The sequence below is a fragment of the Cherax quadricarinatus genome, chromosome 2, assembly GCF_038502225.1.
Source record: "Cherax quadricarinatus isolate ZL_2023a chromosome 2, ASM3850222v1, whole genome shotgun sequence".
In the NCBI taxonomy this organism is placed as follows: domain Eukaryota; kingdom Metazoa; phylum Arthropoda; class Malacostraca; order Decapoda; family Parastacidae; genus Cherax; species Cherax quadricarinatus.
The window spans coordinates 77,300,560-77,314,128 of NC_091293.1; the positions used below are offsets into that span (position 1 = coordinate 77,300,560).

General features: G+C 43.5%; 1 protein-coding gene across 8 annotated transcripts in view; it reads left to right on the top strand.

Moving 5' to 3' along the window:
* Nucleotides 1-7,019: 7,019 nt before the first annotated feature.
* LOC128698885 (nucleoporin p58/p45) overlaps nucleotides 7,020-13,569 on the top strand; it is a 154,516-nt gene continuing 147,966 nt past the window's right edge. For 6 of the 8 annotated variants that reach the window (XR_011392474.1, XR_011392477.1, XM_070089016.1 and 3 more), the window contains exon 1: nucleotides 9,859-10,190. Coding sequence is in view for 4 of the 8 variants with exons in the window: in XM_070089016.1 (XP_069945117.1) it covers nucleotides 9,874-10,190 (317 nt within the window). In the remaining 4 variants the exon portion in view is untranslated. Of the gene's footprint in view, nucleotides 7,112-9,766; nucleotides 9,787-9,858; nucleotides 10,191-13,569 lie in introns of those variants that run through there. The other 2 variants (XM_070089052.1, XM_070089054.1) reach the window with 2 other exon arrangements.

Here is a 13,569-nt window from a genome sequence, read left to right on the forward strand (position 1 = left end):
ACAACAACCGTAACTACAATCATCTCTACAACCATCTCTACAACCATCACTTTAAACATCATACATCCACCACGAACTCCTATTGCCACTACCATCACCACAGCAATAACTATGTACATCCATCACTATAACTATCGCCATTATCACTACAAATATCACTACAACTATTCCAACAATTATCACAACAAACACTATAACCAACGCTATAACCATCACCACAACAATTACTACAACCTTCGCAACTACCATCACCACAGCCATCACCACAATCTTCATTACAGCTATCACTACAACTCTCACTACAGTAGTCACTTCAATCATCGCCACAAAAATCACCACAATAATTTCAATAATTATCATAATCATTTCGCAACCATTAACTCAATACAATCATCAACACAATCATTACAACCATCACAACCACCAGACATCACCATAGACAATACAATCGTCACCACAGCCATCACGACAAACATCACAATTCCCACACCCATTACCACAATCGTCACTTTTACCACCACAGTCACTATAACCACAAACACTTTTCATAATTAAATATCATTATATAATAATAATAATAATAATAATAATAATAATAATAATAATAATAATAATAATAATAATAATAGAGGTATTGGGAAGATGGAGGGAATATTTAGAGGAATTGTTAAATATTGATGAAAATAGGGAAGCTGTGATTTCGTGTATAGGGCAAGGAGGAATAACATCTTGTAGGAGTGAGGAAGAGCCAGTTGTGAGTGTGGGGGAAGTTCGTGAGGCAGTAGGTAAAATGAAAGGAGGTAAGGCAGCCGGGATTGATGGGATAAAGATAGAAATGTTAAAAGCAGGTGGGGATATAGTTTTGGAGTGGTTGGTGCAATTATTTAATAAATGTATGGAAGAGGGTAAGGTACCTAGGGATTGGCAGAGAGCATGCATAGTTCCTTTGTATAAAGGCAAAGGGGACAAAAGAGAGTGCAAAAATTATAGGGGGATAAGTCTGTTGAGTATACCTGGTAAAGTGTATGGTAGAGTTATCATTGAAAGAATTAAGAGTAAGACGGAGAATAGGATAGCAGATGAACAAGGAGGCTTTAGGAAAGGTAGGGGGTGTGTGGACCAGGTGTTTACAGTGAAACATATAAGTGAACAGTATTTAGATAAGGCTAAAGAGGTCTTTGTGGCATTTATGGATTTGGAAAAGGCGTATGACAGGGTGGATAGGGGGTCAATGTGGCAGATGTTGCAAGTGTATGGTGTATGAGGTAGGTTACTGAAAGCAGTGAAGAGTTTTTACGAGGATAGTGAGGTTCAAGTTAGAGTATGTAGGAAAGAGGGAAATTATTTCCCAGTAAAAGTAGGCCTTAGACAAGGATGTGTGATGTCACCGTGGTTGTTTAATATATTTATAGATGGGGTTGTAAGAGAAGTAAATGCGAGGGTCTTGGCAAGAGGCGTGGAGTTAAAAGATAAAGAAACACACATAAAGTGGGAGTTGTCACAGTTGCTCTTTGCTTATGACACTGTGCTCTTGGGAGATTCTGAAGAGAAGTTGCAGAGGTTGGTGGATGAATTTGGTAGGGTATGCAAATGAAGAAAATTAAAAGTGAATACAGGAAAGAGTAAGGTTATGAGAATAACAAAAAGAATAGGTGATGAAAGATTGGATATCAGATTGGAGGGAGAGAGTATGGAGGAGTTGAATGTATTCAGATATTTGGGAGTGGACATGTCAGCGGATGGGTCTATGAAAGATGAGGTGAATCATAAAATTGATGAGGGGAAAAGGGTGAGTGGTGCACTTAGGAGTCTGTGGAGACAAAGAACTTTGTCCTTGGAGGCAAAGAGGGGAATGTATGAGAGTATAGTTTTACCAACTCTCTTATATGGGTGTGAAGCATGGGTGATGAATGTTGCAGCGAGGAGAAGGCTGGAGGCAGTGGAGATGTCATGTCTGAGAGCAATGTGTGGTGTGAATATAATGCAGAGAATTCGTAGTTTGGAAGTTAGGAGGAGGTGCGGGATTACCAAAACTGTTGTCCAGGGGGCTGAGGAAGGGTTGTTGAGGTGGTTCGGACATGTAGAGAGAATGGAGCGAAACAGAGTGACTTCAAGAGTGTATCAGTCTGTAGTGGAAGGAAGGCGGGGTAGGGGTCGGCCTAGGAAAGGTTGGAGGGACGGGGTAAAGGAGGTTTTGTGTGTGAGGGGCTTGGACTTCCAGCAGGTATGCGTGAGCGTGTTTGATAGTGAACGGAGACAAATGGTTTTTAATACTTGACGTGCTGTTGGAGTGTGAGCAAAGTAACATTTATGAAGGGGTTCAGGGAAACCGGCAGGCCGGACTTGAGTCCTGGAGATGGGAAGTACAGTGCCTGCACTCTGAAGGAGGGGTGTTAATGTTGCAGTTTAAAAACTGTAGTGTAAAGCACCCTTCTGGCAAGACAGTGATGGAGTGAATGATGGTGAAAGTTTTTCTTTTTCGGGCCACCCTGCCTTGGTGGGAATCGGCCAGTGTGATAATAAAAATTAAAATAATAATAATAATAATAATAATAATAATAATAATAATAATAATAATAATAATAATAATAGCAAAAACAACAAATGTAACTATCACTACTACTACCACTACTACTACTATCACTACTACTACTACCACGATGTACTACGTGCTACCACTACTACTACTATCACTACTACTACTACCACGATGTACTACGTGCTACCACTACTACCACTACTACTACTATCACTACTACTACTACCACGATGTACTACGTGCTACCACTACTACTACCACGATGTACTACGTGCTACCACTACTACCACTACTACTACTACCACTACCACTACTACTACTACCACGATGTACTACGTGCTACCACTACTACCACTATGTGTGTGTGTGTGTGTGTGAGAGAGAGAGAGACTCAGCAATCAACATTTGCACCAATAACTCACTACAGTTGTGACCGGGTGTGGAAGTGTGAATTGCTCATTACTCTAAAATTTGTTCATGATTGCAGCCATGTATACACGTAAGTAACCATTCTTACAGTATTCATTACCTTTGTAACTTGTGAGTTCATTACCTTTGTAACTTGTGAGTTCATTACCTTGTACCTAGTTCAGCCATCAAAACTTTGGAGCCCAGTCCCTGGACCCATTGTGTACCTCTGTAATCTGTAAATACCTTTGTAACTTGTCATGATTGTGACTAGACCTACCTGGAGTTCATTACCTTTGTAAATTGTGAGTTCATTACCTTTGTAAATTGTGAATTCATTACCTCTGTAACTTGCTCAGCTATCAAAACTTTGAGGCCCAGTCCCTGGACCCATTATGTACCTCTGTAATCTTTTGACTACCGCCCACAGGATGGGTATGGGGTGCATAATAAACATATTAAACTAACTACTACTACCACGATGTACTACGTGCTACCACTACTACTAAGGTGATGTACGTCTAATTCCAAGCTCGTTTCAATCATACACACTGATATTTTGTACAACCATCACCACGACCATCACCATAACCATCACCACAACCATCACCACAACCATCACCACAACCATCACTACAGCCATCACCACAACCATTACCACAACCATCACCACAACCATCACTACAGCCATCACCACAACAATCACCACAACCATCACTACAGCCATCACCACAACCATCACCACAACCATCACCACAATCATCATCACAACCATCACCACAACCATCACCACAACCATCACCACAACCATCACCACAACCATCACTACAGCCATCACCACAACCATTACCACAACCATCACCACAACCATCACCACAACCATCACCACAACCATCACCACAACCATCATCACAACCATCACCACAACCATCACCACAACCATCATCACAACCATCACCACAACCATCACCACAACCATCATCACAACCATCACCACAACAATCACCAATCACTACAACCATCATCACAACCATCATCACAACAATCACCACAACCATCACTACAACCATCATCACAACCATCATCACAACCATCATCACAACCATCATCACAACCATCATCACAACCATCATCACAACCATCATCACAACCATTACCACAACCATCACTACATCCATCACTACAACCATCACCACAACAATCACCACAACCATCACTACAGCCATCATCACAACCATCACCACAACCATCACTACAAACACTTCACATAATTATAAAATATTAATAATTATAACAATAATGAAAATAATGGCATAAACAAAAAAATGGAACTACACTACTAATAATGACAATGCTCCTAGTTTTACGATTGCTTCTACTGACACTACTGCTACTACTAGTACTACAATGTACTACCACTACTACTATGACGCACTATCACTACTACTACTACTAGTACTACAATGTACTACCACTACTACTATGACGCACTATCACTACTACTACTACTAGTACTACAATGTACTACCACTACTACTATGACGCACTATCACTGCCACTAGTAAAATGATTCACACGCAATTCTTATGTCACTACAATTATTCACACTGGATATTCTATAGAACTTCGTACCTAATTCAGTTAAAATTCCAAGGTCACTATAATTATTCAAACTGGATATTCGAAGAACTTCAAGCCTAATTAAGTTACAATATCTAACTCTGTTCGTTGTCGGTTGTATTACTGATAACATTATTGAGTTTATACTACATACTAGTGTTTTCGACAAAATGCCACTGTCCGGCGTTAGAACACCAACTCCCGCTGACCATATCTTCGCTAGACGATACATGCCCATCACCGATGTCCACAGGCAGCCAGGTTTGACAAGGGAGCAGATGAACGAAACAGCTCGACGGGCGAACAAGGCTCTTGAAGCTGCGGCGCTTAAAGAGGCTGAGCGAGACGCCACCATTAGGAGGGCAGTTGCTTACGAAGTAGCGGCTCGGAAAGCAGTCATAGTAGCAGCCGCCCAACGTGAAGACATCCATCGCGAAATTGCGGCACGCAATGGACAAGATAGGGAGGCCAAGGCTAGAGAGGCAAAGGTTAGAGAGGCAAAGGCCAGAGAAGAAATGGCCAGGGAGGCCGAGGCCCGGGAGGCCCAAACCAGGGAGGCAGAGGCAAGAGAGGCCGAGGCCAGAGAGCATGATGAAGCCGCAGCTCGTAAAGCCGCTGCTCGTAAAGCCACAGCTCGTGAAGCCGCTGCTCGTAAAGCCGCAGCTCGTGAAGTCGCTGCTCGTAAAGCCGCTGCTCGTAAAGCCGCAGCTCTTGAAGCCGCAGATCTAGAAGCCGCAGCTCGAGAAGCCGAAGCTCGTGAAGCCCCAGCTCGTGAAGCCGCTGCTCGTGAAGCCGCAGCTCGTGAAGCCGCAGCTCGTGAAGCCGCAGCTCGTGAAGCAGCAGCTCGTGAAGCCGCAGCTCGAGAAGCCGCAGCTCAAGAAGCCGCAGCTCGTGAAGCCGCAGCTCGTGAGGCCGCAGCTCGTGAGGCCACAGCTCGTGAGGCCGCAGCTCGTGAAGCCACAGCTCGTGAAGCCGCAGCTCGTGAATCCGCAGCTCGAGAAGCCGCAGCTCGTGTGGCCGCAGCTCGTGAGGCTGCAGCTCGTGAGGCCGCAGCTCGTGAGACCGCAGCTCGTGAAGCAGCAGCTCGAGAAGCCACAGCTCGAGAAGCCGCAGCTCGTGAAGCCGCAGCTCGTGAAGCCGCAACTCGTGAAGCCGCAGCTCGAGAAGCCGCAGCTCGTGAAGCCGCAGCTCGTGAAGCCGCAGCTCATGAAGCCGCAGCTCGTGAAGCCGCAGCTCGTGAAGCCGCAGCTCGAGAAGCCGCAGCTCGTGAGGCCGCAGCTCGTGAGGCCGCAGCTCGTGAGGCCGCAGCTCGTGAGGCCGCAGCTCGTGAAGCCACAGCTCGTGAAGCCACAGCTCGAGAAGCCGCAGCTCGTGTGGCCGCAGCTCGTGAGGCCGCAGCTCGTGAGGCCACAGCTCGTGAAGCCGCAGCTCGTGAAGCCGCAACTCGTGAAGCCGCAGCTCGAGAAGCCGCAGCTCGTGAAGCCGCAGCTCGTGAAGCCGCAGCTCGTGAAGCCGCAGCTCGTGAAGCCGCAGCTCGTGAAGCCGCAGCTCGAGAAGCCGCAGCTCGTGTTTCCGCAGCTCGTGAGGCCGCAGCTCGTGAGGCCGCAGCTCGTGAGGCCGCAGCTCGTGAGGCCGCAGCTCGTGAAGCCGCAGCTCATGAATTCGCAGCTCGAGAAGCCGCAGCTCGAGAAGCCGCAGCTCGTGAAGCCGCAGCTCGTGAATTCGCAGCTCGTGAATTCGCAGCTCGTGAGGCCGCAGCTCGAGAAGCTGCAGCTCGAGAAGCCGCAGCTCGTGAAGCCGCAGCTCGAGAAGCCGCAGCTCGAGAAGCCGCAGCTCGAGAAGCCGCAGCTCGAGAAGCCGCAGCTCGTGAATTCGCAGCTCGTGAATTCGCAGCTCGTGAATTTGCAGCTCGTGAATTCGCAGCTCGTAAAGCCGCAGCTCGAGAAGCTGCAGCTCGAGAAGCCGCAGCTCGTGAAGCTGCATTTCATGAATTCGCAGCTCGTGAATTCGCAGCTGGTGAAGCTGCAGCTCGTGAAGCTGCAGCTCGAGAAGCCGCAGCTCGTGAAATCACCTTTCGAAAATCTGTAAAGAGGGGCAGAGCAACTGCTCGTGAAATCGCAGCTCGTGATGCCGCAGCTCGTGAAGCCGCAGCTCGTGAAGCCGCAGCTAGCGAAATCACATCTCGAAAAACTGTAAAGCCTCGCAGAGCAACTGCTTCTATACCCGCAGCTTGAAGACGCAGCCTGTGGATAACCTTTGCTTTGAATAACCCACATGGGTTTATCGCTTCGTTTTAGTATTTAGTAGTTCGATATTAGAGGATCTTTTTCGTTTTATTTTATTAATAACAATTATTATTATTATTATTAAACATCTACCAACTCTCACCGAGGTAGGGTGGCACGAAAAAAAAAAGGAATAATTTTACGATCATTAATTGTGAAGACTTGGTGAGCCCTGTAACAACTTGCAAGACACACTGGAGAAGCTGCCCAGCCGCCATGGAGAGAACACGTCGCTGTTCCTGCTCTTCAGTTATCCTGAGTAATTCTCGAGGAGAGCAACTCTCAACACTGTTACTAGAGATTTTTAGTTTTAGTATTTAGTAGTTCGATATTAGAGGATCTTTTTCGTTTTATTTTATTAATAACTATTATTATTATTATTAAACATCTATCAACTCTCACCCAGGTAGGGTGACACGAAAAAAAAAAAGGAATTATTTTATGATCATTCAGTGTTTAGACTTACTCAGCTCTGTAACAACTTCAAACAGTATTACTAACGCTGGCTCCTCCTCAGGAAAATTAATGAATAGAAAAAGAAATAATAATTCACAAAGATAAACAACAGCAGCGACCTCCAATTATTATTATAATCAAAGGGGAAGCGCTAAACCCGGCGGATTATACAGCGCCTGGGGGGGGGGATGTGGAAGGCATTCAGGCTTAATTCGGGGAACTGGAGCACAGATCCAATTCCCTAAATCAAGAGCCCCTCACCAACATCAAGGAACCTTCCTTGAGGGGAGCGACCTCCAAGCTCTGTACTTTTCTCCAACTATCAGAGCCACCAATGCTCTTATGATGACCTAGTTACAAGCAAAACTGCACTACCCAACCTAGCACCCAGAATGACCAAAGATTACCAACAGTGAAACCTACAAACCGAAAATAATGAGATCAAAGGAAGACTGCTCAAACCCAAAGCAACACCCCGCTGCCAGCCGAACAACGTAACCCTAAGCTTTGTATAACTACCCCTCAAGGAAGGTTCCTTGATGTTGGTGAGGGGCTCTTGATTTAGGGAATTGGATCTGTGCTCCAGTTCCCCGAATTAAGCCTGAATGCCTTCCACATCCCCCCCCCCAGGCGCTGTATAATCCTCCGGGTTTAGCGCTTCCCCCTTGATTATAATAATTTGTATAACTACTCCTCAAGGAAGGTTCCTTGATGTTGGTGAGGGGCTCTTGATTTAGGGAATTGGATCTGTGCTCCAGTTCCCCGAATTAAGCCTGAATGCCTTCCACATCCCCCCCCCAGGCGCTGTATAATCCTCCGGGTTTAGCGCTTCCCCCTTGATTATAATAATAATAATTTGTATAACTACAACTTCTTCTTGGCTACAACAATTCCTGTAGTATTATGAGGCGCAATCTAAGAGGAAACAGCACCAAGGCCAGCAAGAAAACACCGAAAAATCAACTATTCAACAAGTGTAGCCAGGAGGACGCCGGCCCAGCAACCACCCCACTCGGTGGCCTGGTGGCTAAAGCTCCCGCTTCACACACGGAGGGCCCGGGTTCGATTCCCGGCGGGTGGAAACATTCGACACGTTTCCTTACACCTGTTGTCCTGTTCACCTAGCAGCAAATAGGTACCTGGGTGTTAGTCGACTGGTGTGGGTCGCATCCTGGGGGACAAGATTAAGGACCCCAATGGAAATAAGTTAGACAGTCCTCGATGACGCACTGACTTTCTTGGGTTATCCTGGGTGGCTAACCCTCCGGGGTTAAAAATCCGAACGAAATCTTATCTTATCTTATCTTAATACCGAGTACAGTGTTAATTTCAACAATCCTATCACTGATACTAGAAATACCAAGCTCCTTCCTCATGTTAAGAACTTTTGTAGATCTGGGACAGCCAAGAATAGTCCTGAGAGCTTCATTTTGTATTAACTCCAAGGGTCGGAGGGAACTTTCTCTAGCTAATATCAACATGGGAGCAGCATAATCAATTAAGGACCTAACATAGGCTATGTACATCATTCTCACGATTCTCACATTAGCACCATAGTTGGGATTGTAGCCAGCAACAGCTTTGAGAGCATTTAGCCTAGCTAAAGTAAACAATGAAAATAAACAATGAAAATGATTGTTATAGGAATGCAGTTAGAAGCCTGAGTAGATCTATAACCCACTATGATAACATTAACGTAGATAAATATGTTTATGGAGCAACTTACAATGTGAACAGACTGACTGATGTTGTAGTGGCCAGGCTTAGGCTTTGTTACAAGTACTTCTGGCAGTTTGGGAGACACACAGATGATGATCAAACTAAATGTAAATTTTGTGATCAGGCATATGGTCACTGTCTTGAACACTATGTGCTTAATTGTCCACTTATTGAAGAATACAGAGACAGACAGTAGAATAACCTATGTGACATGTCAAGATATCTTATTAATGAAAATAAGATACCAGATATACTAAGCAAATTTCCTAAATTTGCTTGTAACAGATAAGTGAACTATAGATATGTAGATATAAATCTATATGTATTCCTGTTAACCCTTTGGGGCCTAGTTCCTAGGCCTTTTGTGTATCCATATGCTCTCGCGCTACCGTCCACAGGATGGATATGGGGTGCACAATAAACTAGCCACTTCGGTGGCAAAATCTAAAAAAAAAAATCTAATCTTACAAAAAAATAAATACTTCGAGGAATTATAGACTAACTAGCTAGGAGAGTTGTCAAGTATTGTAAAATTACCACCACCATGAAGATCTGTGTAGTCTGCAGGAAGGGTAAGGGACGAAAACAGGCCTGGATTGCTTGCCATCTCTATTGTGAATGGTCCCATAGTATATGCAGGGATTTTTAGAGGAAGAAGAGCAGGGGACCAAGGATACTTCCCTGTGGCACTCCTTTACCAAGTGGTCGTGTTGATGAGGTTGTGTCTTTAATTATGACGTACTGATACCTGTTAGTAAGGTAGGATTTGAAATATGCAAGTGCATATTACAGTGCTCAGTGGGATCTGACAGAGACCCACTGTGACCTATGTAATCCCGTTTTTTTATGCGCTACCGTCTACGAGATGAGCTGCGGGTGAACAGTAATCCGTCTTCACTCACGAACACATCATCCGTCTTCATTAACGAACACATCATCCGTCTTCACTCACGAACACATCATCCGTCTTCACTCACGAACACATCATCCGTCTTCACTCACGAACACATCATCCGTCTTCACTCACGAACACATCATCCGTCTTCACTCACGAACACATCATCCGTCTTCACTCACGAACACATCATCCGTCTTCACTCACGAACACCCGTTAAGGCTCGTCTAGCACCAGTGTTTTTCAAAGCAGTGGTGGAAGAAAGAGTGTAGGTGGCATGATAGACGTGTGTTGTGTGTAGTATAAGTGTTGCTAGTACAAGTGTACGTGGTACAAGTGTTGGTAGTACAAGTGTACGTGGTACAAGTGTTGGTAGTACAAGTGTACGTGGTACAAGTGTTGCTAGTACAAGTGTACGTGGTACAAGTGTTGGTAGTACAAGTGTACGTGGTACAAGTGTTGGTAGTACGAGTGTTGGTAGTACAAGTGTTGCTAGTACAAGTGTACGTGGTACAAGTGTTGGTAGTACAAGTGTACGTGGTACAAGTGTTGCTAGTACGAGTGTTGGTAGTACAAGTGTTGCTAGTACAAGTGTACGTGGTACAAGTGTTGGTAGTACAAGTGTACGTGGTACAAGTGTTGCTAGTACAAGTGTTGGTAGCACAAGTGTTGCTAGTACAAGTGTACGTGGTACAAGTGTTGGTAGTACAAGTGTACGTGGTACAAGTGTTGGTAGTACAAGTGTACGTGGTACAAGTGTTGGTAGTACAAGTGTAGGTAGTACAAGTGTTGGTAGTACAAGTGTTGGTAGTACAAGTGTTGCTAGTACAAGTGTTGCTAGTACAAGTGTTGCTAGTACAAGTGTTGCTAGTACAAGTGTAAGTACAAGTGTTGGTAGCACAAGTGTTGCTAGTACAAGTGTAAGTAGTACAAGTGTTGGTAGCACAAGTGTTGGTAGTACAAGTGTAGGTAGTACAAGTGTTGGTAGCACAAGTGTTGGTAGTACAAGTGTAGGTAGTACAAGTGTTGGTAGTACAAGTGTAGGTAGTACAAGTGTTGGTAGTACAAGTGTAGGTAGTACAAGTGTTGGTAGTACAAGTGTAGGTAGTACAAGTGTTGGTAGCACAAGTGTTGGTAGCACAAGTGTTGCTAGTACAAGTGTAGGTAGTACAAGTGTAGGTAGTACAAGTGTAGGTGGTACAAGCATTGGTAGTACAGTGGTACAAGAGTATACAGTACAGTGTACAAGTGTAGGTGGTACAAGTATATACAGTACTGTGTACAAGTGTAGATGGTACAGTATACAAGTGTAGATGGTACAGTGTACAAGTGTAGATGGTACAGTGTACAAGTGTGCACAGTACATTGTACAAGTGTAGATGGTACAGTGTACAAGTACAGATGGAACAGTTACTTTTGAGTCATGTTATGTGCCTGGCCATGATAAATATGTACATTATTTCTGGGTTCAAATTCAGCAATTTTTTTCTTGGTCTGAAATTGACGCAGTTGTGTTTCTGAGATAGGTTTATTATGTGCAGATGTAAAGGAAAACGACGTAACCAACTAAAATCAGTGTAATCCCATGTAACATACATGTAACTGCTATTGTAACATACATGTACCTGCTATTGTAACATACATGTACCTGCTATTGTAACATACATGTACCTGCTATTGTAACATACATGTACCTGCTATTGTAACATACGTGTACCTGCTATTGTAACATACATGTACCATTTACTATGATTAGTAAATTAAGTTTATTCAGGTACACATAAATACAGTTACATAGATTATCATATATATTAGCATGTGTAGATTACCCAGGATAACCCCAAAAAAATCAAAGTGACATTTTTCCATTGGGGTCCTCATCCTCTCTTTAATGTTAATGTAAGTAGTACAGTGGAACCTCGGTTGTTGTCTTTAATCCAGTCCAGAAGGTTGGCTGAAAACCGATTTGTATGAAAACTGAAGTAATATTTCCCATAAATAATGTAAATCCAATTAATCCATTCCAGACATCCAAAAATATTAAAAAAAAATACATTTTATAGAGAATAACTATAGTTCTACATACAGAAAACAATGAGAAATAAATATAAATGACTAATGAAATGGATAAGTGAACACTTAACATCACTTTTACCTTTATTGAAGACTCTTGTTGGTGTATGTAAGACAGTGAGGAGGAGAGAGGGAGGAGAGGTTATTGTTTGGACAGGGAATCCCCCTCCTTAAGGACTTCAGGTATCAAAGCCTTATCCGGGGTTACTTCCCTTCTTTGTCTTTTACTGGCACTAGGACCACCTTAAGAGTTACTGCACCCATGTCGCACAAAAAATCTGTCCATAGAGGTCTGTTTTGGGCATCTCTTTAAGATTTGCCTAAAATGGGACATGGCATTGTCATTGAACGTGTTGCAGACACGGCTTGCAACAGCTTTGTTAGGGTGATATTCCTCCACAAAACTTTGCACCACACTCCACTTTAAACAAATGTCCTTAATCACTGAAGAAGGCACATTCTTCCCTCTCTCTTTCTCCTCTGAAGCAATTTCCTCAGCTAAGGTCTGTTGCTGTTCCAGATGAAGGTCTTGCAGCTCTTCAATGTTTAGCTCTTCCCTGTGGTCATCCACCAGCTCTTCCACATCCTGGCCACTCACCTCCAACCCCATGGACTTCCTCAAAGATACAACAGATTCTACAATAGATTCTATCATGTTTCTTACCTTCTTTACCAAAGGGCTGGCACTCGGAACTTTCTTTGGCCCCATGGTGGCTTATTTAGCAGTTGCAACTACAAAAAACAATGGATTATTACACAATGTTTCAGATGAATGCACGGAGTAATGCTCACTGAACAAGTAACAAAGGCAGACCGAGTCACGAACGTATGAGCGGCCGCATCCCACGGGCAGGCAGATGCATCTGGTATGGACGATTTCTGAGTGGATGTACGAAAATAAGGAAAATTTCCCCGAAAAAAGTGGTCAAAAACTTAATTGTACGACAACCGGACAAGACGAGAACTGGGGTTCCACTGTAACTTGGTTTACCTTATTCCTAGTATATCTTCTTGTATTGGAACTGCTTTTCACATAGTTGAGTTACTTACCATTTTCCAACTGTTACAGTTCAAATAATGAGATATTACAACAACCCCAATGGATACAAATCACTTTGACTTTTTTGGGTTATCCTAGGTAATCTACATATATGCTGCTTTGTATGATAATTTATGCAACTGTATTTATGTGTACCTGTGCCTGAACAAACTTAAAATATAAAATAAATTAAATAAAATTTTATATCTTTGCTAAGGTTACAGTGTGTGTTTACATTACATAATTTGATTGGTACAAAGAAAGCCACTATCATGCCAAGGCATTTTGGGCAGACTTAACCTAATAGGTGAAGAGTGGTAGACTACAAATATTCAAAATTTTACTCTGTTATTAATATGAGGTAGTACAATTTATGATGCAAACATACATTAAGTTTGTAATAATGGCTTAATAGTTAAGAGATAATAAAATATTTGGGAGAGTTGCTTTAAATTTGGTTAGAATTTAGCATAGTGTGGGTATGGTTGTTATTGAGAAATGGTGACTTTTTAATATAGCCCTAAATTGATATGTG